This window comes from Athene cunicularia (assembly GCF_003259725.1).
Source record: "Athene cunicularia isolate RWA chromosome 22 unlocalized genomic scaffold, athCun1 chr22_part1, whole genome shotgun sequence".
In the NCBI taxonomy this organism is placed as follows: Eukaryota; Metazoa; Chordata; class Aves; order Strigiformes; family Strigidae; genus Athene; species Athene cunicularia.
Window position 1 is genome coordinate 4314930 of NW_020799128.1, and position 22277 is coordinate 4337206.

The following is a 22277-nucleotide window of genomic DNA, read 5'->3' on the forward strand; positions in this document are numbered from 1 at the left end:
TCTTTTTTTTTTTTTTTTTTTTTTGCCTTTTTTATCCTTTTTTTTTTTTATCTCAGAACAACATTGTGAATACATCCAAAGTGTAGGAGTGTATCATAAGTGCAAATGTTTTTGCTACACAAAGATAAATGGTAAGAGAAAGTCGATGGAGAACTGAAAGCACACGGACAGCATTACTCCAAGGCTGCCGTCTCTCATGCAACACACTTCTTGAAAACACACAAGTCTGAGACAGCTGCTTTGAAAAACTCTCCCATTTGCCATAGATTCACTGTACACTGGGAGCAGAAACTAACTTCAGGGAAGTCAAAAGACATTTTCAATGTAGTATACAAAAAAAGTTATGTATAAATAAAAAAAGCTGTAAAAGGAACCGCAGAGCTTCAAGTACATTAAACCCTGAATTCAATGAGGCAGAGGTTTCAATGTTAAAGTGACTACTTCGTACCAGCGTTGGACATCCCCCCTCCCACCCTCCTCCCCCACCCCACCCACATATTTCTGTAAAGTTTCAATATATACAGATTTTATGCTCATTGTTAATTACGTCTAGTAATTGTGTCTTTCCCATTCTATCCTGAAATTAAGATACAAGAAGTTTCTTAGAAGAAAGGCCAAAATTAAACATTCCAGCCCTATTACTCCTTTTTTACAGATTCTCTAAGACCATGATAGTGACCAAAGAAGGTAATTTGCCCACAAAATTGCCTTTAACATTATTATCCTTCCTGAGCTGCAAATGCCTTCAACAGTCTACTGACAGGACAAGTCTAGACTAATAATCTGAAAGCTACAATAACTAATGCGTGCACCATGTATTTAGAAAATGGTTGTTACCAGCCATTGCACCGTTTGGCCACGGTCTGCAGAACGTCTGCGCTGTGCTAAGGTGCAAACTGTAGAGTAAAAGCTCCAGTAAACAACAAAACACCGTTAACTTTGCAGGGCAGCTCAGATGCTGCACTACACAGAGCGCCCCAGGCGACAGAGCTGGAGTCAGGTGTTCGCCAGAAGCGTGGTGCTATCTCAAAAATTTAAAGACAAAAGGGAAAAAAAAGTGTGACGGGGCATTCCAGTTCTGGAACAGTGGACAGTCTCAACCAGCAGGTGGAAGTTCCCAACCCAAATCACCAGCAGTTCTGTGATGATTCCTGTCAGCCTTAAATGACCAAACTGTCCAATATTAGAGACCACACGAATTTAATTCAGCAGCTGACTCCCCCTCTGCTGATGCCAATTAACCAGAAGAGCTGTTAAATCTTTTCCTTACAAAGGAATGGCATTATTGAGATTCAGTTTGCAAAGATATGGCTAAAATGTGTATTTTTAACATTTTGTGTTTGGCATACAGAACAAACCCCCTACAGTTATCAAGATCCTCTGAATTAGGTATTTCCTTATCTCAGAATGTTAAAAGTTTTTTGAAAGATTCACCTTCTCTCCAACAGCATGAGATCCAGTTCAGACGTTTTGTTTGCAAGTTGTACAAGCTTATAAACCAATCTCCTATTTTCCCTTTTAAGTCCAAGCCCAGCTGTTGGCTATTATTAATCTTTTATTTGGTGGAAAAAAAAGGAGCACCTGTAAGAAGTTTGAAAACAAAGTTAACCAAGACATCAAGTGGCATGGCACAGGAGTAGCAGCAGGCCTCAATTCACAGCATTTTACAAGTTTTTAAGCCTTCTGTGAACCTTCCCACGTTCTGCCATACTGAGGTCGCAGCAGCACGTCCCTCGTGGCGACGGATGGTCGAGGCTCCCGCCACGGGAAACGCTCCTGAGGGGCCAGGGTGCTGCCACACCACCTCCCTCCCCTCAGTAAGTCACCACAGACACAGAATGATAAAACGTATGTAGGTGCACTCACATGATGGCGTATCTGCAATACTCAGAATGCTCTGACTTCCCAAGAGAAAAATCATTTGAACGTTACCAAGCCTAATAAATAATATAAAGTAAACACATCAGGCCTTACAGACACTGTAGCAAGAGCTGTTTGGAATTTCTGAAAAGGTTAAACACCCCCAGTAAGAGCTTAAAAAGAGACATTTATCACATAAAATGTTAAGAAAAATAAAATCCTTTTTGTAAATTTTTTTTTGTAAAAAATACCAAAATATAGCACTGCTTTCAAGCAAGATTAGTGTTTCAGACATTCACTGTAGTACGGACCACAAGATGAAGTGCTTCATAGATCCCACCAGCCCCCTGTGCCATCAGCTGACCCACGAGAGCTCTGCACAGTTATGCCACCCCAGACACCCCAAGTCTGTCGGAAAGGCACCTGCTGCAGACCTTCAGAAGATGAACCTCCAGATCAGTTAAATGGCACAGGAGCTGCTTGAAGGGATTGTAGTGTATTTTGTAATTTTACAATTGCACACGAAAAAAATCTCCCTCCCGTACATAAATTTGAGGATGAGAAGGATACCAGCCAGAGGCAAGACACGTTCTAAAATCCCACCTGTATTTCTTCAGCCTACTCTTTCCTTGAACTGAGAAGTCACCATGTTCCTGTAGGTTTCTGTAAGCAGTTTTCCAGAGACAAGATTCTTAACTCAAAGGCTTAATTTAGCCTGATGCTACCAACATTTGGTGTTATTTCTTTTCATTCAGGATTATTTTTGATACCCATTAGCAAAAAGCTAGCACGACTGTTAGCTAGTATCAGTACACAAGTCAAAAGTACACTCGTAACTACCCCAGGGCAGGGGGAGACGCCCAGCGCTTTGTGCGACTGTGGGCCGGGGAGGAGGTTCAAAGACAAACTAGTCCTCCAAGGCTCCTCGCATGAGAAATGGAGGAGGATAGGTTTTCAAAACAAAATCTGGAGCTGGAGCCCACCTAAGCCACTTCAAAAGCCTCACTGAAGGAGCCTGTCTCTCTTCTGATTAACAGGAAATCCGAGAGAGAGCTGTCTCATGAGGCTGATGTTGGCTGCTGTGAATACGGCCCGTTGCCCAGACAGAAAATACCCTGTTCATTGAAAAAGTGCTGAGATTTTTCTTAGCTTCATTAACAATGAAGACTGAAGTTAGAAGATGTCTCTCAGCAAAAAAAAAAAAAACAACCCTTAAAAAAAAAATCTAAACATTCAATCAAAACAAACACGCACATGGGTTGGGTTCCTTAAGTGCCCCGATCTTCTCCAAGGCTAACGGTAGCCTGAGAGGGCAGCAGGAACGAATCCCCCAGCGTTAACGGCCACCTGGCAGGTGACAAATGCACAGAACAATCCTCCACCTGCAGAAGTCGGTGGCAGAGCTCCCAGTGGCAGGATCAGCACTTCAGTCCCAGTGTGCTGCAGCAGTGGGCGAGGCTGGGAGGACCAGGGCACTCCTAACCAGGCAGGTTTATCCAAGTGAGGCGGGATAAGGAAACGACCACTGTGCAGTGAAGCTCCTTCCCAGTCTCCACCTGTCTGCAAACACAGATTACAGCCCTGGAGCAAGGAACCATGGTTTCTGCTCTCCAACAACGCCAGATCTCCTGTTACAAGCACTCCCAAGAAGCCGTACACCTGATTTCTCACAGGAAAAGCTTTACAATAATATTCATAAGTTAACATGATACATAACCTACCTTCTCAAAATGCCTTTAAAAATAAAGTACGGGATGGAGGCATTTCAGGGTCACCTGGTCTGAAACCCACATCTGTCTTTATGGCATCTCAACGTTACACAGAGTGGGGAGGCTTTATTCTTCTCATAAACTAGACCTAAAAGTTACGTTGGCTTTGTTATTTTGTTTTTAAAGACACACTGACTGATCAAAACCAGATCTTCAATACCCTTTAAAAATTAAATAAATAAATATGTTGCTATGCTTTGCTTTCTACACTCAAAAGAACACCTTTTAAACAGAATATTCTTTTCACTGTCAAAAGGTTGACATTTTTCTTTGAAGGCCAAGACGTTCTGGTTTCCAACAGTAAGAGCTGCTGTAGCACATTCAAGGGTAAAAGAAAGATCAAACAATAAAAAACAAACACCACTGCCTGCTTCTGCTTGCTAAGATTAGTGGTCCCGTTCCCAGCTCACACACAACGGCTCCGATGACAAAGACTGAATGTGACGTAGCAGTCTCTTCAAGTTCATCACCTGTTTGCCCCTCTTCTCCCCTCCATTCTTTGTTTTTAACCAAATTCACTCCTTCGCTTCTTCTACAGGATTCTGTAGTTCCAATTTGCACTTTATCTTGCTCCAGTACTCGGGTGCCACAGGAGATTTGGGGTCGTGTGCGGAGCAGCAGAGATGGCCATCCAGCGCTGATGCCACCAGGGCTCCCTTCTCGTGATCTTTACAGAATGAGTGAGGGCAAAACTCACAGAACGCAACTGCAGGATTGCTACAGACGTCACACTGATGCCACGGACATTCCCACTTTCCTGAGGATGGGAGGGGAAGGGAGAAAAGAGAGACAGGAAGCTGAAGTTAGTGCATTCTGGGGACAGCACTGGCCTTTAACCCTCGCTCTGTGTTGTAATTGTTCAGATGAACGCAAAGAAGTTCAGAAAAAATCAGCTCCTACTGTAGTTGCTATTCCTGCTTCTCCTTTACAAGAAGCTGACTGGAAAAAGTTCTTATTTTGCATTTTTTAGGTCTCACTTGGCTCCAAACACTGCTGCATGCATAGCCAATGCTTAAAACAGTTAGGTCAACCTCCTCTGGCATCAGAACACCAAACGTCCTTCCGAGATGGAGAGTCTGGTTTGTACACTTGTCTGATTTGTGAGCATCTCTCACTGACCGGGGCACAGCACTCGCTCAGACCCGCATCTCCACATTAAGTTTTAGTTCACCCCCAGTGCCCTTCAGTGTAGAAGACTGAACGTGTTAGTTTTGAAAAATAACCAAGAAATGGCTCAGAGAAGAACAAGCTGTGTGAAAATATGGTTGAGCATAAAACCCCCAAACCATTCAGAGATGTGTGTGTGTGACCATGTGCTGAACTCTCAGACCACAGGGGTAACTGACACTGAACAGCACAAAAAAGGAACCTCTGAAGCTTCTTGCTGCTGTGCCCAGGCCTCGCTGATCCCTCCTGGCCAGGCCACTGCTGGGAACCAGCCAGCACCCTCCTTCACAGGGACACCCCACAGACAGAGCACCTGAGATTCAGCTCCACTGGTGGCAGCCTTTTGGTTAATTTAATCATAGACTAAACTGGACTTCCAATTATTTTCACTGAAGTCTTTGGAATAGGGAAGATTAAAGAGATACGGACACGTACAAAATCCTGCAATCGTATTAAAGGTGTAGTACTGCTGAGTAATTTGAGCCCTAGCTACAAAAAGCTATGCCTTAACATGGAAAAAAGTCAAATAGAAGGTAAGTGCCATCAGGTTACAGCAGATAATTTAAACACATTTACTGATTAACCGAGCCCTACACATCATGCTTGGAACACCAGTGGTTTGAACTGTCATTTGATTTGTGCTTGGTGACCTTGGGACATCAAGATGAGGCTTATATTTCAATCAAAATAAGAGGAGGATATTTGATCCAAGAAAGAGATGCAACAAGAAGAACATTAAAAGGTATCACAATGCCTCTCTGGCCATTGGTTCTCATTCAGGAATGCTCCCCCCGATGTATTTCTAAAAACGAGTGGTATTGCAAAAGCAAAAACGCTGCATTTAATGTGAACGAATTCTGCATTTCAGCTCAAACACTGTCCTGCTGCAGGAAGGAAGAGGGGAGTCGAAGCCATACGACTGCTCTTACCAAAAGGTGGTTGAGTCAGGTTAAGGCATAGGAGGTGGTATGCTTTGGGACAGTCCTTCTTATCACACATGACCAGTTCTCCCCCATCTCCGCACTGGAAACAGTTGTCTTCATGCATCTGCTTCAGTTCTGTTTTTATTTTCCGTTTCTTCTGCTTTAATTTTGCATTCTTCACCTTCTCTTCATTTGCCGTTGCAAATGCTGTCTAGCAATTACAAAGGTCACAGCATACAGTCACTTTATAAACCCCTTGCATTAAAATTAATTTAATCAACTTTGGGTAATGATTTTCATAAACTATGCTTAAATTAAATCCACTCAAAAAACACTTTTAAACTCTAAAAGCCAGAAATGCCCATCCACACGTATCTGAATTAACCCCCTTTGTACATTAACTTCACCCTAGACACAACAGCACTAAATCTTTAGAGACTTTCAAGGGTGAGAAGAATTACAAAGACGTGAGAAGTTAAATAAAACAAAGACCTCTCGTTGCCCTGCTCTCACTAGATCTCTGGATTTGGGAAGAGAAGCTTCACTTTCCGTCCATGTACCTTGGGACGCACTCCTAGGAAACCACTGCAGTTTTCTGCTCCACAATGACATTCGGTCCTGCCATTGCCCAGGCAATCCAAGTTATAATTGAATGTTAATTCCATTCCTAAAAGTCAAAGAAAAACAATTCACCCACAGGGACACCGAGGCAAGACAGGCTTGTGACAAGAACATTTCATTAGCATTTACCTCCCACAGTCTGTGAGACCTGGCAGCAAGATGTTTTAAGGGCAAGCTAGAAATAGTGCCTCGATTTCATACACTCTGGAAGGGGCCAGTTCTGCCTGGATTAGACACAAGTAGCAGCTGTACCCTCATGCAGAGCCAGTTAAAATGACAGCCAGGTAAAACACCCAACATGGAAAGGTAACGCCACACCGGACAACGACTGGTCAAAGCCCCAACGCTATGCTAAGTGTTTACACGACAGAGTTAACACTGGACTCAACAGCAAACCCTCCAGTCAGCTCTAACAGCAGCTCTCAGCTTCACACTACTGCTAACTAAGGTCCCTGCTAAAGCTAAACTCACACATGTGCCTCCTCTCCAATGAATAACAAAGTTCCTATAAATGTCACTGGCACTGAGTAACTTCAGAGAAAAAACCCCACGGCCAAGTTAGGAACTTGGCCGTTTCAAGACAAAAGTTTACATGCAAAATAGGGCCATTTTTTACCTGCAGGAATGTCACAAAGAGCAAATAATCCAACTCTAATGTCACCATTCACCGTCCATTTCTGTGTTTCACAGTTTGGGTTACAACTATGGTTCATAAAACGAGAATAATTCCCCTTTGGGCCAGCATCTATTATCCGGTCCTTCAAATAAAAACAAAACAAAACAAAACCAACAAAAGACAGATGTATTTAGTACTCACAAACACAAAAAGGTTTCCTGCTCACAAGCGATGACTAATGTCTTAGGCAGTAAAAAATACGCTTATTTTAAATTAGTTAAAATTGGTAAGTTTTCCCTGCAGTTAGCTTCCAGTGGGATGACATCAAACACAGAATGATGCCTCTGCCAGTATTTTGCCCCGATAGACAGTTCATATTGAGCAAGACATAATATTTACCTTTGTTACAGTTAACATATAAAAATTGGTTACGCTGTTCTCATGTGCACGCTTGATCCGCAATCTGCACTCTTCTTCATCAATTAGCTCGCCAACATATTCATTCACAAATTCACCCTGAAAAGTAAAGGAAAATAAAATTAAGAAATCCACGCTTACTATTTCTTATGATGGTAAAGGGAAGCAGCACAGGAAAAAGTACTTCCTATAAGAATATACTCTAATCATCACGAAGAGCATTAAACTTTAGCCATCTATTAGGAAGAAGTGAGCACGTGAACCAGGTATTTGTGCTCTAAGCACTGAGCCCACCTGAAATAAAAAGGCAGCAGAGGCAAGCACTGCGCTGCGTCCCCTGCACAAGCCCTGCTGGCAGTGCTCCAGAACCCTTCAAGGTTTCGTGCCTCCTCTTTACAATGGGACAACACTCAGACTCCTAAGGAAATGTGAACTATTACAATGGCAAGTATTTCCACTACATACCTCACTTTTATTAGGACTTTTAGCAGCCAATAAACTCAGAACATTTGCAGTAATAAAGTTTTAATGAAATACAGATTATACAAAAATTGTAAATTTAAAAAAATTAATCACTAAAAACCCCATTTCAAAGCAGCCCTCCAGGCCAGCAGTGTGTTCCCAACTGTTCCCTAAGGAAATTCCGAAGGCCTGGAATGTGGTTGGTGCCTTGACAGAAGGGAGCCAGTACTCAGCACTCCGGGCGTCAGAGAGCAGCTGCGGATGGCTTCCAACATGGGTAAAGGCAGCTACTGGAAGTACTCAGTGCCCACCGAGCACCCGGAACGTCAAGAAAACCTCCTCCCATGCAGCACTGATGCGTTATCGAGCGCGCTGCTGTCAGCTGTGCTCAGGCAGACGCTCCCCCACAGCCCCCACACAGAAGTGCTAAGAGGAAGGGTAAGGGTGGAAAACCAGCAATTTGGGTCACGGTTCTGAGGGAAAGCCACCTCAGTGACCCAGCAGCCCAGTACTTGTTAATATCAATTCGCCCTTTGGAATAGTCCGAGTCTTATCTAATGCACACTCACTTGATAAAAATCATTTAGATGCGTCTGAAAACTTTAGCCCAAATCAAAGGGAAAAAACCAAAGTCCCTTCAGAGCCAAGTTGCTTTCAGTGCAGCCTGTGTGTCTGGGAACACCTGGACAACCCAACAGAGCCATCAACAGTTTTCAGTAAAGCTCTTACAGGACACAAATGCATTTATGAAGTCGGCACATTAAATTCACAGGAGCTCTACTATAAAACACCCCCAAACCTGCTATAAAAATTCACCAGGTGCTTGGGACAGGCACAACCATAGTGTACTGAAAGGTTTTTCAACACGACTTTTCCCCCCACTATTCCTCCAGCTGTCCGTCACATCAGTCAGACATGCAGGGGCTGAAAAAAGTCCCAAATGCAGCCAGAAGTTTGCAGCTGTAGCTGCAGTGATGGACAGTGTCCTCACCACACCCGCTCTGCTGCAACACCTCCAGCATCACCCTGCTCACACACACGCCTGTCACCAACTGCTGCAAAATATTTCTCCATCTCAGATTTCTAGAGACTGTAAATTACATGTTGAAAAGCCAAGGAGGTAGATGTCTAGTGAAAATGGACAAAAGCAAAGAATTCACGGTTCACACAGACCCAGAGCTTTCATCTTGGCACTGCAGGACCTCCTCAGTGGATCATCCTACATGCTCCCTGCACATACAATTCAACACCACGTTCCTTAATGATGAAAGAATCAGCTCAAGATCTCTTTGCTTTTTCTCCACTTTCCGATTACACTGGAAGCTTGACGCGCCGTTCCACAGTGACCACCCAATCCAAAACATCACGGCAGAACCTCCAGCCTGGAGCAGCTCTGGCTGGACTAGATGATCTTCAAGCTCTTTTCCAACCCAGGTGATTTTGTGAGAGCAGGCACTTTCTCCCCACAGAGCAGAGCAGTGTATTCCTCCCCCCAGGGCCAAGTCCACCAAACCAGGGGCCCAATTCCTTGGGATGAGAAGCTCCAGGACATTGTTGCTGTTAAGACGAGGGCATATTCAAACTGCATAAAATACGAAGGCAACCAAAGGCAAAAGAGTTCTCTAGAGCAGAGTGCGTTACATGACAGAAACTTGTCCTGAAGCAAACTCCCTCCCTCCGAGTGACCCACTAAGGGGAAAATGCTGTCAGCACGTTGGTGTGTAACAGCATGAAAAGGCAAAAGGAACAGAGGAGTAACCCCCTGAAAAGGGGCTCACAAGTCAAGCTGACTCCACCCACCCTTTGAGCCTCTCTCACATTTTGTGATTGTCATTTGCTGGCTTATGACAAGGAAAAAAACCAAACCTCAGGCAAGTTATTTTGCCAGTCCTCTAAGACTTCATCATCATCAGTGCCCTTGTTTGGGGAAAGAAGCCATCACTCAGACTACTTTTCCCCAGAATGCTCTCTCCCTTTTCGCCCAGCAGGCAGTGAGAACACACACACACACACCCCCCCACCCCCTTTCCTCCACCAACAGAATTCACAAAGTCACAATGACCTGGAACAAGCTTTTCTTCTGCAAGTATCAAAGTTAAGACACTTCTGTCAAAACGGCTAAGCAGATTTCACCATTACTGCTTCACCTACAGAAGTTTCATCTTTTTCACACAAAGCATTTACTTCCAAGTGCTGAAATTTTTCTATGAGCTTGCCTAAGGTGAACAGAGTCGCAGTGTTTTCACATAAAACCACACACAACCTTTACCCTTCATAAGTCTACCTTTTTAATATTCCTTTTTGTCCTGAGGCCCCATCCACGTCGATCAGTTTTGATGATCTCAGCGTCAGGGTAGAGCCTTTTGGTGAAGCACTGGTTCTGGCAGCGCTCTCCGGCGGGGCACACCTGGGGGTGGCACTCGTACTGCAGCATCCTGTTCAGACACTCCGACTCCAGGCCGCAGGGGTTCTCGTCCGACGGCTTGCAGTTACAGCGAGGGATTTCAGACAGATCAGCGACCTGGATCTGAACCTTCCCTATTACCTTGTTGGACTGCAACAGAGGACGAAAAGAATTATGAAGACAACACACAAAGAACATAGACTAACAGCTTTACTGGAGACCAACCATCAGCTGACAGGAGAAGGCAAGAAAATAATGATCACCTCACTCTTTCTCCTCCAGAGCCTTCTGAAGGGCAGTGTGACAGGACAAGAACACTTCCTGTGCTTCACAGACACACACACGCGTGCTTTTGCCTCTGCTGCTCACTTAACTGGGGACACACTGTTCAGAGAAGCCAGCAGCAAGCAATTTAAGCAAAGAATATTAAAATTCCTGACTCCAGACAGTACAGCATGAGTCTCTCCCCAGTAAAATTACTGTTACAGGAACTCAAAGCACACAAAGTTTATCAGGTACATTACTGGGATTTCTTCCAGCTAAGCCTGACAAAAGTTCAGTAAGTTGTGATAGCCGGTGTCTAAGGCACAGGAGATGCACTTGCCATCAGCAAAATTCTACCTGTGGTACAACTGTTCTTCAACTGTTAACTCTTTCACAAATACTCTGCTAAAATAATGTTTTATGGTATTATAAGACAGAACAAAAGATTCTTGAAAAGAACAGCAAAATGACTTACTTGAATTTCCTTAAGCTTGGATTGTCGCAAGTACTGGTTTAAATACACAGCTTACCCATGCACAGAATAAAAACGGGAGAAGAAAGAGGCCAACTCACTTTAATGTGTTTATAAGGTGGAGGTTTCCTTGAATTCCTTTCAATTTCTAATGCCTCTTTGCTTTCTCTTTGTGCTTTCAGCTCCTGGAATCGCTTTGCTGCTTCTTCAAGTGCTGTGCAAGGGAGTTCAGAATGGAAAGCAATTAGCACCAGCTGCTGTTAATCAACTATATACATGTATGTATTTATTTTTTTTTCTTAAAGCTGGTATAGAACTCTATAAACAAAAACAGAGGCTAAAAATGAGTTATTGCAGTATATAATGAATCTATCATCAGGTACTTCTCAGTAGGTACTGAGATACTGAACAATGATCCCATGCAGCAGAGCCCAAGCTCCATCTTAACATTTCCCAGTTTGTGGCAGAACTGAACTTGCCCACAACAATACACAATGAGTAGGCACTTAAAGAAACAGATTTTTATCTGCAGTCAAGGGATCTACATAATGTTTGCAGTTTTACGTGAACACAGAACACTAGTCACATAATATTCCCATGCAGGTTAAGTGGTGATGGAGACACAAACACGTGGAATTTTTGTCATAAACCACTATAAACTTTGTTTGATTTTACCTTTCTTGAAGGTCTTGTTAATACTAGTTTGCCCCTCAGCAAAGCTTTTATCTCCTTCAACATAAGGGAAAACTCTGCCCTGGTGTACCCAATAGTAGTCATGTGAACCAAAGAAAAATACTGGGAAGTCCCCGATATCATGTTTGAGGCCCTGTATGTTGAGAGGCACAGACCTGGGATTGCAGATCTCTGCTGGCCACCACCTGAAAGGTAGAAAAAAAAAGAATATAAGTTGCCTGAACCATAGCCTTAGCTTCTGAGTTTGCCTAACTTAAAGAAATTAACTCCTCCTTTGTGCAACCAAGGCGCTTTCTGGCAACGTTTTACGTGTTTTTAATGCACTACAGAATTACAGGAAGGTAACTCAGAACAGCTCAGTCTTTGTAAACAAGGATTAGAGATACAATAATTCATCTACTTTGTGTCAGACATCGATGTTGCCCTTGAAATTGAATTCTCCTGCTTTTTCCAGGCAATGGTGGATACATGCCTGCATTTACATTTGCTCTGTAGAGTGTAACAGTGATATGGAGAAACGGGGTCTGACTTGTAGAACCAGTGTATCCCAGTTTGTGTTTGCTGTTGGTCACTGCAGGCGTGCAGGTGGTTATACGTGATCTCAGAATTCCGCTCTCATGCCACGGATGTTCTTAAGAGGCTTTTCCAAAATTTGGAGTAAGAACTTCTCTCGTGTCTGTGCTTCCCCAGGAACACGTAAAACATTCAACAAAAATAGTGAACTTGCCTGTAATTTCCAAGCTTGACCCAAACGATCTGCTTGTAACGTAGCTTCTTGCCAGCTTTACAGTCATTGCAATTCCAGCATCCCTCAGGCATTTCTATGTTGAGACACTCCGGGTGAAAGGAAGCTGGGCAGGATTCACAGCACAACAGTTTTCCACCTTTAAACAAAGAAATCCTGCTTGGTTTATAGAAGTAAGCGTTTGCTTCCCCCTGTGCATAGCCACTGACATTCATTTTAAATCACCCCTTCCACATTCTCCTTTGCCCCACAGAAAAAAATGGCTAAAGAAAGGGATCAAGTCAAACTTAATGTTGGTTAAAAAAGACTGTGCAGTGCAATCATCTAACATACAAGCTGTGGCTCTCAGCTGCATTGAAGAGACACAAAAAAGCAGCTGAGTGTTTTTTAAAGGTGAGGTAAGTTAGCAGGAGAAGCAGCACCCTTGAAGGAAGCGCTGCACCCGAAAGCTGTGCTGCCAGCTTTTGCTTCTTTGGTGACGGCCAAAACAATGACAAATAACCATATTTTTAAGAATCACTTTTTCAATCAACATCGTTATGACTGAATCCCCCAGCAATCAGTTAGTGTGCATTAAAAACCCCACAGCCTATAGGTTGATCAATGCTTTTCTGTACCAAGGACATGATAAAAGAATTGCAAGGATTAAGTGTGTGTGTTCCACAAAAAGAAGAGTTCAGCAGTATGAGCACGGTACATAGTGCAGAACAAGACACCACACGTGCTGTCCCCATCCCAAACGTTCCTTCTGTGCACAAAGGAAATCTTAGTGCAGTGGTTGATGTTAATTTCTGAAGTTTATGTAATGTTAATTTCTGAAGTTTACACTTATTTGGACAAAAGTTCTTTTGGCTGGCTTGTATTTTGGCAGATGTATTGAACGTGGAGAGCCACAGCACATCTCTAAGCTCATACAGTAAAGACTTCATATGTTACACATACTGTAATATTTTATATATGTAAGTATATAAAATATAGATAACACAGTTTTATACATATATAAATACTTTTTTTAAAATTAACAAGTTTTTGTGTCCCAGATGGAAAATCTGGGAGAGACTTGAGAGTATCTGAAGCAATTTTCAATCACAATACAAAAGTGTGAGTCCTAACTTTCAAACATTTATCAGAAAATCTTGTCCACCTATAGACTTTCAAAAATATCATTGCATTAATTGATTGTTGCATGTCACAATAAGCATTCCTTAAACAAATCAGTTGCATGACCAATACTGTATTTCCTCTGCTAAAAACCAGTAAAATCCAACAATACGGATTTTCCAGAGCTCCCCAAACCCATAATAAAATTTTAACTTTTAAAATGTTTTTTGGCAAACGTTATTTCAGAGGAAATACAGAGCCAGTGTAAATTACTGAAACATTATCTGACATGGTAAAATGCCAAGAGATGCAAAAATCAAACGAAATCAAACACAAAACTTTCAGTGCTAAGCAAGAAAAAAAACCCAACACTTTGCTCTCAGGATGCATTAGTAAGATACTGCTCAAGCTAAGCAGAGGGCTCAAAATAATTTTTGTTTTCAGGAATTACAGGAACTACTGAAAGCCATCAATCTAGCAACGTTCAAAATAACCTAACTTCAGACTGGTTAACGGGGCACCGTTTCTGAACACTCTTGGGAAATCAAATTTCTGTGGGGAATAAAATAGGAGATCTGAGTGTCTGAGACAGACAAGAGTTATGCCAGGCACGGGGAGGTGCCGCGGCAGTGTGGGGTGACGGCGGGACAGACGGCCCCCGCCCGCCCGCGCTGCCCCGGCCCGTCCTGGGCGAGCAGAGGTCCAGGGCGAGGCCCAAGGACAGATGGATCCGCGTCGGGCAGAGCCTCGCTGCTCCCCGCGGCCTCGGGACAGACACGCCACCAGCCCCGCTCAACCTGTCGGAGCCTCTCTTCACTCAGCTCTGCGCCAGCTGCCGGGAAGATCTGACACAAGCCCCCCCCACGTCATACGTGAAACCAAGTGAAGAAGCTGGTTACGGCACCCTGGCGAGCACTGAACTGCACAGCACCTCTTCACCTCACTGCCTCCTCTTCACCTCACTGCCTAGACACCTGCCCTGAGGCTGGAACAGCCTGGGCCAGGTACAAAATGATTTAACCTCTTCCGAGGAGAATTTAGTGACAGCAATTATTTTAAGCCCTTTTGTAATAAAAAAAAAATTGCCAACAACATGAACACAGGCTCACAATAATCAATGAGTGAAGTTCACTGAAAAGCAGTAAGAGGTGCTTGACAAGCAGACATTCCTTGTTTGATTTAAAGAGAGAGAAATAATAGAAAAAGCGAAAGTAAATTAAAGAGAAAGAAACTATTTTGGTTACCTTTCTCACATTTCTTTTTGGAAGCTGACGAAGGAGGAGGAATCATAGGTAATTTCATCAACTCAGCACGATTTGATTCATTCAGTAGGTAGTGGGACTTATAGGCATATGAACTGAACAGGGGGTCTGAATGATCCTGCACTACCAACCCTATACGAAACAAACAGAAAGAGATGAGTTGCAATGAAACTACCCATGATTCCATAAAGGAGAAAATAAAGTAAATCAAATGAACACCTCTAATGCATATATGTGTGAATGAAAAAAAAAAAAGATAAAATGAAGAAAAAGAAAAGTCTGACAGAAAGTTTCTTCGCTAAGAAAGAGGTTTTATGTTGGAGAGACTAAATTAAACTTAACTGGAATAACTTATGATGAATAAGCTGCTTCTAAGTGGAATTTCAGTTGTGCTTTTTACCCTTAATTTGTGCATTTATAGAAAAGCACAAGAAAAGCAACCAGTGTGAAATCTGCACGACGCCCCCCCCCCCCCCCCCCCCCCCCCCCCCCTCCCCCCCGCTAATGGAAAAAGCAAGCTCATGTGAAGAGCTGGGGGGTGGCAAAGGCCACGCTGTTGGGGCTACAAACTGAAAAAGCAGATGCTGCATACAAGAGCTCATCATCCCACTTACTACAAATCTGACTCTCAAATCTTATCTAGGACAGTGTTTTGCCTTTATAGTTGTGTCGAAAAAAAAAAAATATCAAGGGGGAGGTCAGCGATTCTGCAAGGCACCAGAGGGGAAAGAACAGGTGAGAGTTCTGCCCTACACCACTTGGTTTTAGTGAAGCTCCACCACGTCCCCTCCCACAGCTCCTCGGGAGCAACCTGTTCCCCCAGACGCCTTCACTGTGAACAACCTGTTTGCATTTCTCTGTCCTTCCCCACCAAGAATTTTTCTTCATCACTCCCAAGAGCCAGGCAGCCCAAGCAAGAGCCCCACAGCTGCAGATGAGAAGCATTTGGCCAGTAATTCAGGGGAAGAGCAGAGCAACTGAGACCCAAAGAGGCAGGAAAGATGAGCTACCAAGAGAGCCACCAATTCTCCCCCTCGTGGGACACACGCAGAGCTGAGTGCTGTAGAGAAGCTTTGGAAATGGACTGCCTGAAAAACTGCTGTGAGAATAGCATCAGCCTACCTGGAGAGCATGGCCTCAGGAGGAGTCCTAAACCCAGTATGACCTCCACATGCAATTAGGTGAACTCTAACATGCTTAATGAAGGATATTTCAGGAAGGTGAACAGGAAGTCTTAAAATATACTGTATTTGCAGCACCTCATGCTAAGCAAGTTCGTATATTTTGTAGATTGTCTTCTATCTGCATTTTCTCACTTCAGTAATGCTTTGGATCTAAATACAAAGTTTCTCCATCTGACATCAACTAAAACTAATTAAATAACCATTCTCACATCCAGATGCCCAAGTGTTTCTGGAGCATTCAGTTCCCCACTGCTTTCTGAGCAGGTGCTCTGTGATGCTCCACAGACACTGTCCTCGCCTCATGCCCCTCACGCTGACCACGTATGACTAGAGAGGACTCAATTCAACCCAGCCGGGGGTGTTTGCTAAATGTAAACCTCACACAATCTTTCTTCAGTGAAGCACACTGCCTCCCAATTCTAGATATGCCTACTAGAAACAAACCCCACAAAAATTTTCTAGAAGAACAAGTACACAGTTGCTGTAAAATACAGAGGATTCAGTCAGTGGAAGTGGTAACTTTTTAAGTTCTCGTAATTAAGACTCAGTGAATATACAGGACAGGAAATTCCATCTGCCGGGGTTCAGAGGTTACTTATATTGCCAGGAGAAAATACAGACTTCTGTAGTTTCATCTCTGATGAAGCTAGATTCAGGTATAAACAGAATTACTAAAGCAATGTCAAATGAAAAGAAAAAAAAATATGAAAAAAGCATGAAAATTTTCTTCTGCACGTCATTTATTTTTTTAGAAATAAATGCAGGTCTGCATCTTCAGCAACCCTAAGACTCCTCTATTGTAATTCTACTACTAAATTCCGATTTCTGTGTTGGATATAAAGAGGGATGCCAAATAGCAGGTACGCCTTTTCATAAAGCTTTGAAATAGGTTCTGCCCAGGAGAAGTAGCAGGCCTCTAATTTCACACTTTTGTGTACCAGAGTAAGTAGCTAAAACTTGGGAGAAAAAATTCCCCAAGAGGTTCACCCTCACCTGTATCTGTAACAAACTACGGCAGATTCACAATCTCAGCAGGTTCTTCTCTGGTTTGGATCTCAGGCCAGCTTCAGGCGCCTCTCGCAGCTGGCCAAGGTCTAGTAAAGCACCTTCAGAGAAACTCAGCCCTCCCGGGTCGGCCAGTGCATTTGGATACTACAGCTTAACGGTGTTTGAGACTGGCAGAAACCAGAACCTTCAGAAGAAGCCCAAGGGCAGAAGCCTGCCCCAGACCCGCGCTCAGAGCCGAGGACAAACTCGGCCTCCAGGACCGAGATGAGCGACACTCGCCCCAGTGCCGTCCCCTCGCGCCTGCGGTCCAGCCCTGAGCAGCGCCAGCCACCCCTCCTTCCCGTGGGTACTTACAGGGGCAGACCTGGCCCCTGCCTGGAGACAGTCTAATCTGACATCTCGGATTAGGGAATCTTGGGAAGACCCACAGAAACTCTCCTGTCATAAACCCCTGTCTGAGGCTGTACCAGACTGACTCTAGACAACCGAGATCAAAAACCCAAAACCAAAAGTACTGAAAATATTCTGGAACTGCTCTGCCTACCACAGAAATGGCTTCTAATGACTTTACTCCAGCTCCAGAGAACAAACAACCTCTTGCCACCTGTTTAGGTTGGCTTTTGCCCACAACTACTGGTTCAAGCAGTGATGCAGGCTGGGTGTTGGTTCCCCCCAGTGTTTGTGGGACACACAGAGCCCCCCCTGCTCACAGAACACCCCCTCCCACCTCTGCACCTTCCTCCGCTCCAGAGACACGGCAACAGGCTTGCTTTAGTTGCTTAGACTGTACAGGTAACAACACTATCAAGCAAAATTCAACACAGAACACATAAGGCTACCTAAAGACCTAAAATAAAAGAGTGTAGAGACACATACCAGGTCAGATTTGCACGGGTACATTTATGCTGAGGTGATTCACATCACGTGTATCCTGCTTTGGGGCGGCCCCAAAATGTCTAAATAAGCCCACACAAGGAGAAACACTGAACCATGGCGTACACGTCTTTTTACCCATTCAGAGGAGCTTTTCTAAAGCTCACTCTAAAAGTTACTGTTTCTCTCTGAGCTTCTGATTTTTTTAATATATTTTATTTTAAACTCGATCCTTTGTGATGGCTCCTAAATTATTCAGAAATGAGAAAAGGGAAAGAAAGAAGAGAGGTAGGAAGGAAATTACCCTGGCATCATCTTTCCCTTCCTAATCTTTCATTACTACTCTGCTCTTGCAAGTTCAAGGCAACCTTTCCCACACTAAACCTCCAACCAAATGAACACAAGTGAAAACAAGTCAACTCCAGGATTTACCTCATTTTCACTTCCTTACTAGTGACTCTCAAAGGGGCTCAAAAGAATACATCCAACAATTTGGAAATACTGTATAAGATACGTATTACTATTCAAACAGCTAATCATGTCACTGCGATCAATCTGAGAAAATAATGGTATTTTTGCATTATGAGACTAAAGCCACTGATACACTGAAGTTTTTCAGCCTGCTAGCTGGCAGAAGACTAGTGGCTTAAGAGCCATAAAAGTAACAAGTGGAAAAAAAAGAAAAAAAGGAAAAAGAAAAAAATCCCAGCATGAAACCTGTTCATACGGTATTGCAAATGCTTCACTTTCAAAGTTCTCAAATGTGATGGTAGTTATAAATTAAAATTAATTTTTCTAGTTCATGAGTAAATCCTACCTTTTAGCCTTAAAAATTTAAACAGTTCTAAGTTTGTGACTGGTGAAAGAATCCCCTTCCGTTTAATGGACAGTGAATAACACAGCATCCATTCTCAGCTTGCAATGGCTGGAACTGGGGGCTTGGCATCCACTTTTTCCTACTGGCAAAACAAGTAGGCTTCTGAGTACCTATCGCTGTGTCTGAATATCAAATATTATGGACCAAAATAGCAAGTGGAAGTCTCATGAGAACTGTTGACCAAAATAAAAAACAAACAAAAATCACAGGCAGCATTTAAGTCCCAGAGAGCCCTAAGGGAGGAGTTCTTTATGAAATACATTATTTTTATCACTAAACTGCACAAGTGACCACAGAACTATAAAACAGGGGAAAAAACAAGTGTGCTCACCTCTTGCACAAACGAAACAAAAGCCTACATTTACAGCTGATGAGGAGTGATTCCTTTTGGAATGGTTACTACAGATGAGAATGTGGGATGACACAAACAAGCTTCCTGCCGCAATACAGCCATCTCCTGAGTGATAGGCAATGGGGCATCTGAAACATCTCACCATGCGACCTGTGCAATATAAATGCAGAAAAATGCACCATGTCACCCTGGAGGCAGGATATGGCAGAAGGCACCATAGACAGATGCAAGGCTGATTTTTATTCCCATCAGAGTACTAGATTAAAAAGAAACATTTAGAAAAAAAAAAAAAAGGTTTCACAAAAGTTAACTTTTAACTTTCACTGTTAAACTCTCTTAAGAAAAAAATACATGGTTTTCATCATTCTACAGTCTACTTGTTTAATATTTTGGTTGACTTCTAAAAGGATTCTGGGTTTTTTTTGAGAAATAATTGTTCAAAAGGCCACTACCAACTGTCTTAAAAATGAAACATCACACCACATTCTTTGGTCTTGCATTACTAACCCTCGGCTTCCATTAAACCAGCAACAAAAGGTAACTCGAGCGTTGTGGGTCCGGGGATTCTCCAGCAGCAGCCTCAGGTCGCCCCTTTCCCACCCGTGACAGATTTAAGTTAAGGAGGAGAGCCTTGGCGCTGCGGAGGGCAGAGTCAGCCCCGCACAGCGCGGGAGCGTCGCCCCGCTCCGTCCTCACCTTTGCTTGCTTTGTGGATGTCCTTCTCCACGGCGCAGGCCGTGCAGCAGTGCTGCGGGCAGCGGAAGCCGCGCGCCTCGAAGAGCGCCGTGGCAAACTTCCGCACGCAGGCCTCGTGGTAGAACTTGCCACATGTGCTGACAGAACAGCGCTTCACGTCTTTGCCAGGAAGTTTGCAGGAAAAGCACGTATGTTCTCCTTGAAAAAGAAGGAATAAGGAAGCCCAACTGTAACGGCCAATTCTCTGAGATACCATGGTCAAAAAAAAAATAATTCTACAGCAAACAGTTACACTAGTTTGATCCACACAGGCTCCTTCCCTTCACCAGGCAAGTTACTATAATCCACAGTAACTACATAATTGCTGTTAACATAAAAGCCTCTTATTCTGAATAAAGCTCTAAGAAGTTTATCAATCACTTCTCTTCTTATGCAGGACTTGCCAAGCAGAAGATGAGAATCTGGCCTCGGAGGTTAAAAAAAGTAATAGAATAAGCCAAGACCAGAACATGGCTCCTCCGCAGAGTGGGAAACCCCTTTTTTCAGAGACAGGAACACACTCACCGTTTTTACACTCGGTGCAGATGAACTTCTCATCAGGCATCGACTTCAGGCCCAGACACTCCAGGTGAAAGACGCTGCAACACTCGCCCTCGCAGGACACCAGAGACTCACCAGAGCTCTCGCAGATCTTAAACAAGCAGAGAGCCAGTCAGAGAACAAAGGGTACTGACATGCTTAGGTGCAAACAACTACCAGATGCTAACAAAGACCAGAAACTGGCTGAAAATCTCTTCACAGCCAAGATAAGGCAGGAGAACTGGCCTACATCCCACGGGTGGACCTGGGAAGTCTCTGGGCTGGAGACAATCCCAGCACTTTCTGGATCTTGCTCTTATAAGAGAGGAGAGGCACTACAGGATCCATCTGGACTCCTCATTTTCTCATGCACCTGAAGAGCAAAAGCAGCTTGCTCCCCTGCTATCGACCAGGAAACTGGCCAGAGATTCCAGGATTTTCTCTCCAGAATACTGGAAAATTCCCACTCTGCCCTACCCTGAAAGGCCATCTGAAATCTTGGAACAGAGCAGAAAATGAGATATACTTTTGCTAGCAGGTATGGATTTCTAGCTTGTGAGCATGCAGGAGGGCTTAGGAATCATTTCCAGAGCATAAAAACTCCTAAAAGCCTTGATATTTTATCTGAGATGTCAAATTATGAGACATGGTTAAAACAAAGTAGTGCAATTTGACTAACAGAAATGGATGATACATTTTTAGTATCCATTTCTTTACAGTACCATCATTTACCTGACAAACAGTGTCTTTTTTATTTGTTCCAGTTCCTCTCCTCGATAAGCTAGAGTCTACCGACTGCACATCAGAAGCATCAGCATCGGCAGTAGCTGATGGGCTGTCTGAACGTTTTCCAAAACTACCCTACAAAGAGGAAAAATCCAAGGCACTCAAACAAGACACTTGCAGAGGACAACCACATTGTGAAAAAACTTTTACGTCGCCACCGATTAGAAAGATCATTCGACATGTCACGAGATATAAAGGCCCTTGAAAGTCGCTGAACTTCGTTAGAACGATACAGAAGTGCTGCCTTCTTGACGTCTTTTACCTGCACAAGCAAAAACCCCACAGGTATCCATCTCACCTTTCCCCCACGCCTCAGGTTTACACCAAGATACAGCAGCATCCCCCAATTCCCAAAGAATCCAACAACCTCCTGAAGAGCAAGCTGAGTCAGCGATCTAAGGCAATGTTTTGCCAGACAAGGAAACAGGAAAATTTGTAAAGAAATATTGGGGGGTTTTTTATAGCAATATAATAGAGGGGATTAGAAAGAAGATTAGGCTTTAATTTTTTAGACAATAAAAGACATGAAATTTGTAGAAAATACAGCAGTCACATGTTTAGCAATACACATCTGAAAAGCCTGCTATGCTGACAGGTTAAAGAAACGAGTCCCTGCGAGAAACAATATGCCTTTACCTGTAAATCATTAAGTCCTCTTGAATCAGAGTCAGATGTATCTCTGTAAGCTGAGCTAGTCAGTTCTACATCAGTTGAGGCACGACTCCTTTTCTTTAAAGGTTTACAAGAATCTGAAATCTCGCTGGCACCTTAACACAACATACTAAAATTAGTTTTAATATATGTTCTCAACTTTTTGCTTAAAATTAATAGCCTGAAACTGCACTTTATTTGCTAGCCTTAATTTTGTTTGTAATTCTGATACTAGTTTAATTCTCCCTGAAGAGCTAATTAAATGAAAACCTTAAGAAGACCTTCTGACAAACTTCTGAACATGCTGACAGAGCACAGGAAGCCACTTAACTGTCTGTAACAGAGGGCAAACCCTTAGGAAATTACCTCCCCCTCATTCACCTTTACAATAAGGCTAAGCAGAGACTTACACTCTTTCCAACTAGCAGTGCACAAACAAGCAGCAACAAAAACACCCCTGGAAAGCCCTGAGAGGAGAAACTAAGATCAGCATCT

General features: G+C 43.3%; 1 protein-coding gene across 4 annotated transcripts in view; it reads right to left on the minus strand.

Annotated features, from left to right (window-relative positions):
• The window catches only part of NSD3 (nuclear receptor binding SET domain protein 3), a 48194-nt gene continuing 25917 nt past the window's right edge, over positions 1-22277 (minus strand). Inside the window, exons 10-24 of one of the 4 annotated variants that reach the window (XM_026863067.1) lie at positions 21768-21898; positions 21078-21206; positions 20331-20457; positions 19767-19964; positions 19050-19220; positions 14759-14908; positions 12396-12552; positions 11651-11853; positions 11077-11189; positions 10120-10389; positions 7356-7472; positions 6957-7098; positions 6280-6386; positions 5726-5930; positions 1-4386 (exon numbers count right to left, since the gene is read on the minus strand). In XM_026863067.1, the coding sequence (XP_026718868.1) occupies positions 4145-4386; positions 5726-5930; positions 6280-6386; positions 6957-7098; positions 7356-7472; positions 10120-10389; positions 11077-11189; positions 11651-11853; positions 12396-12552; positions 14759-14908; positions 19050-19220; positions 19767-19964; positions 20331-20457; positions 21078-21206; positions 21768-21898 (2462 nt within the window). In that variant the 3' untranslated portion in view covers positions 1-4144. Of the gene's footprint in view, positions 4387-5725; positions 5931-6279; positions 6387-6956; positions 7099-7355; positions 7473-10119; positions 10390-11076; positions 11190-11650; positions 11854-12395; positions 12553-14758; positions 14909-19049; positions 19221-19766; positions 19965-20330; positions 20458-21077; positions 21207-21767; positions 21899-22277 lie in introns of those variants that run through there. The other 3 variants (XM_026863068.1, XM_026863069.1, XM_026863070.1) reach the window with 3 other exon arrangements.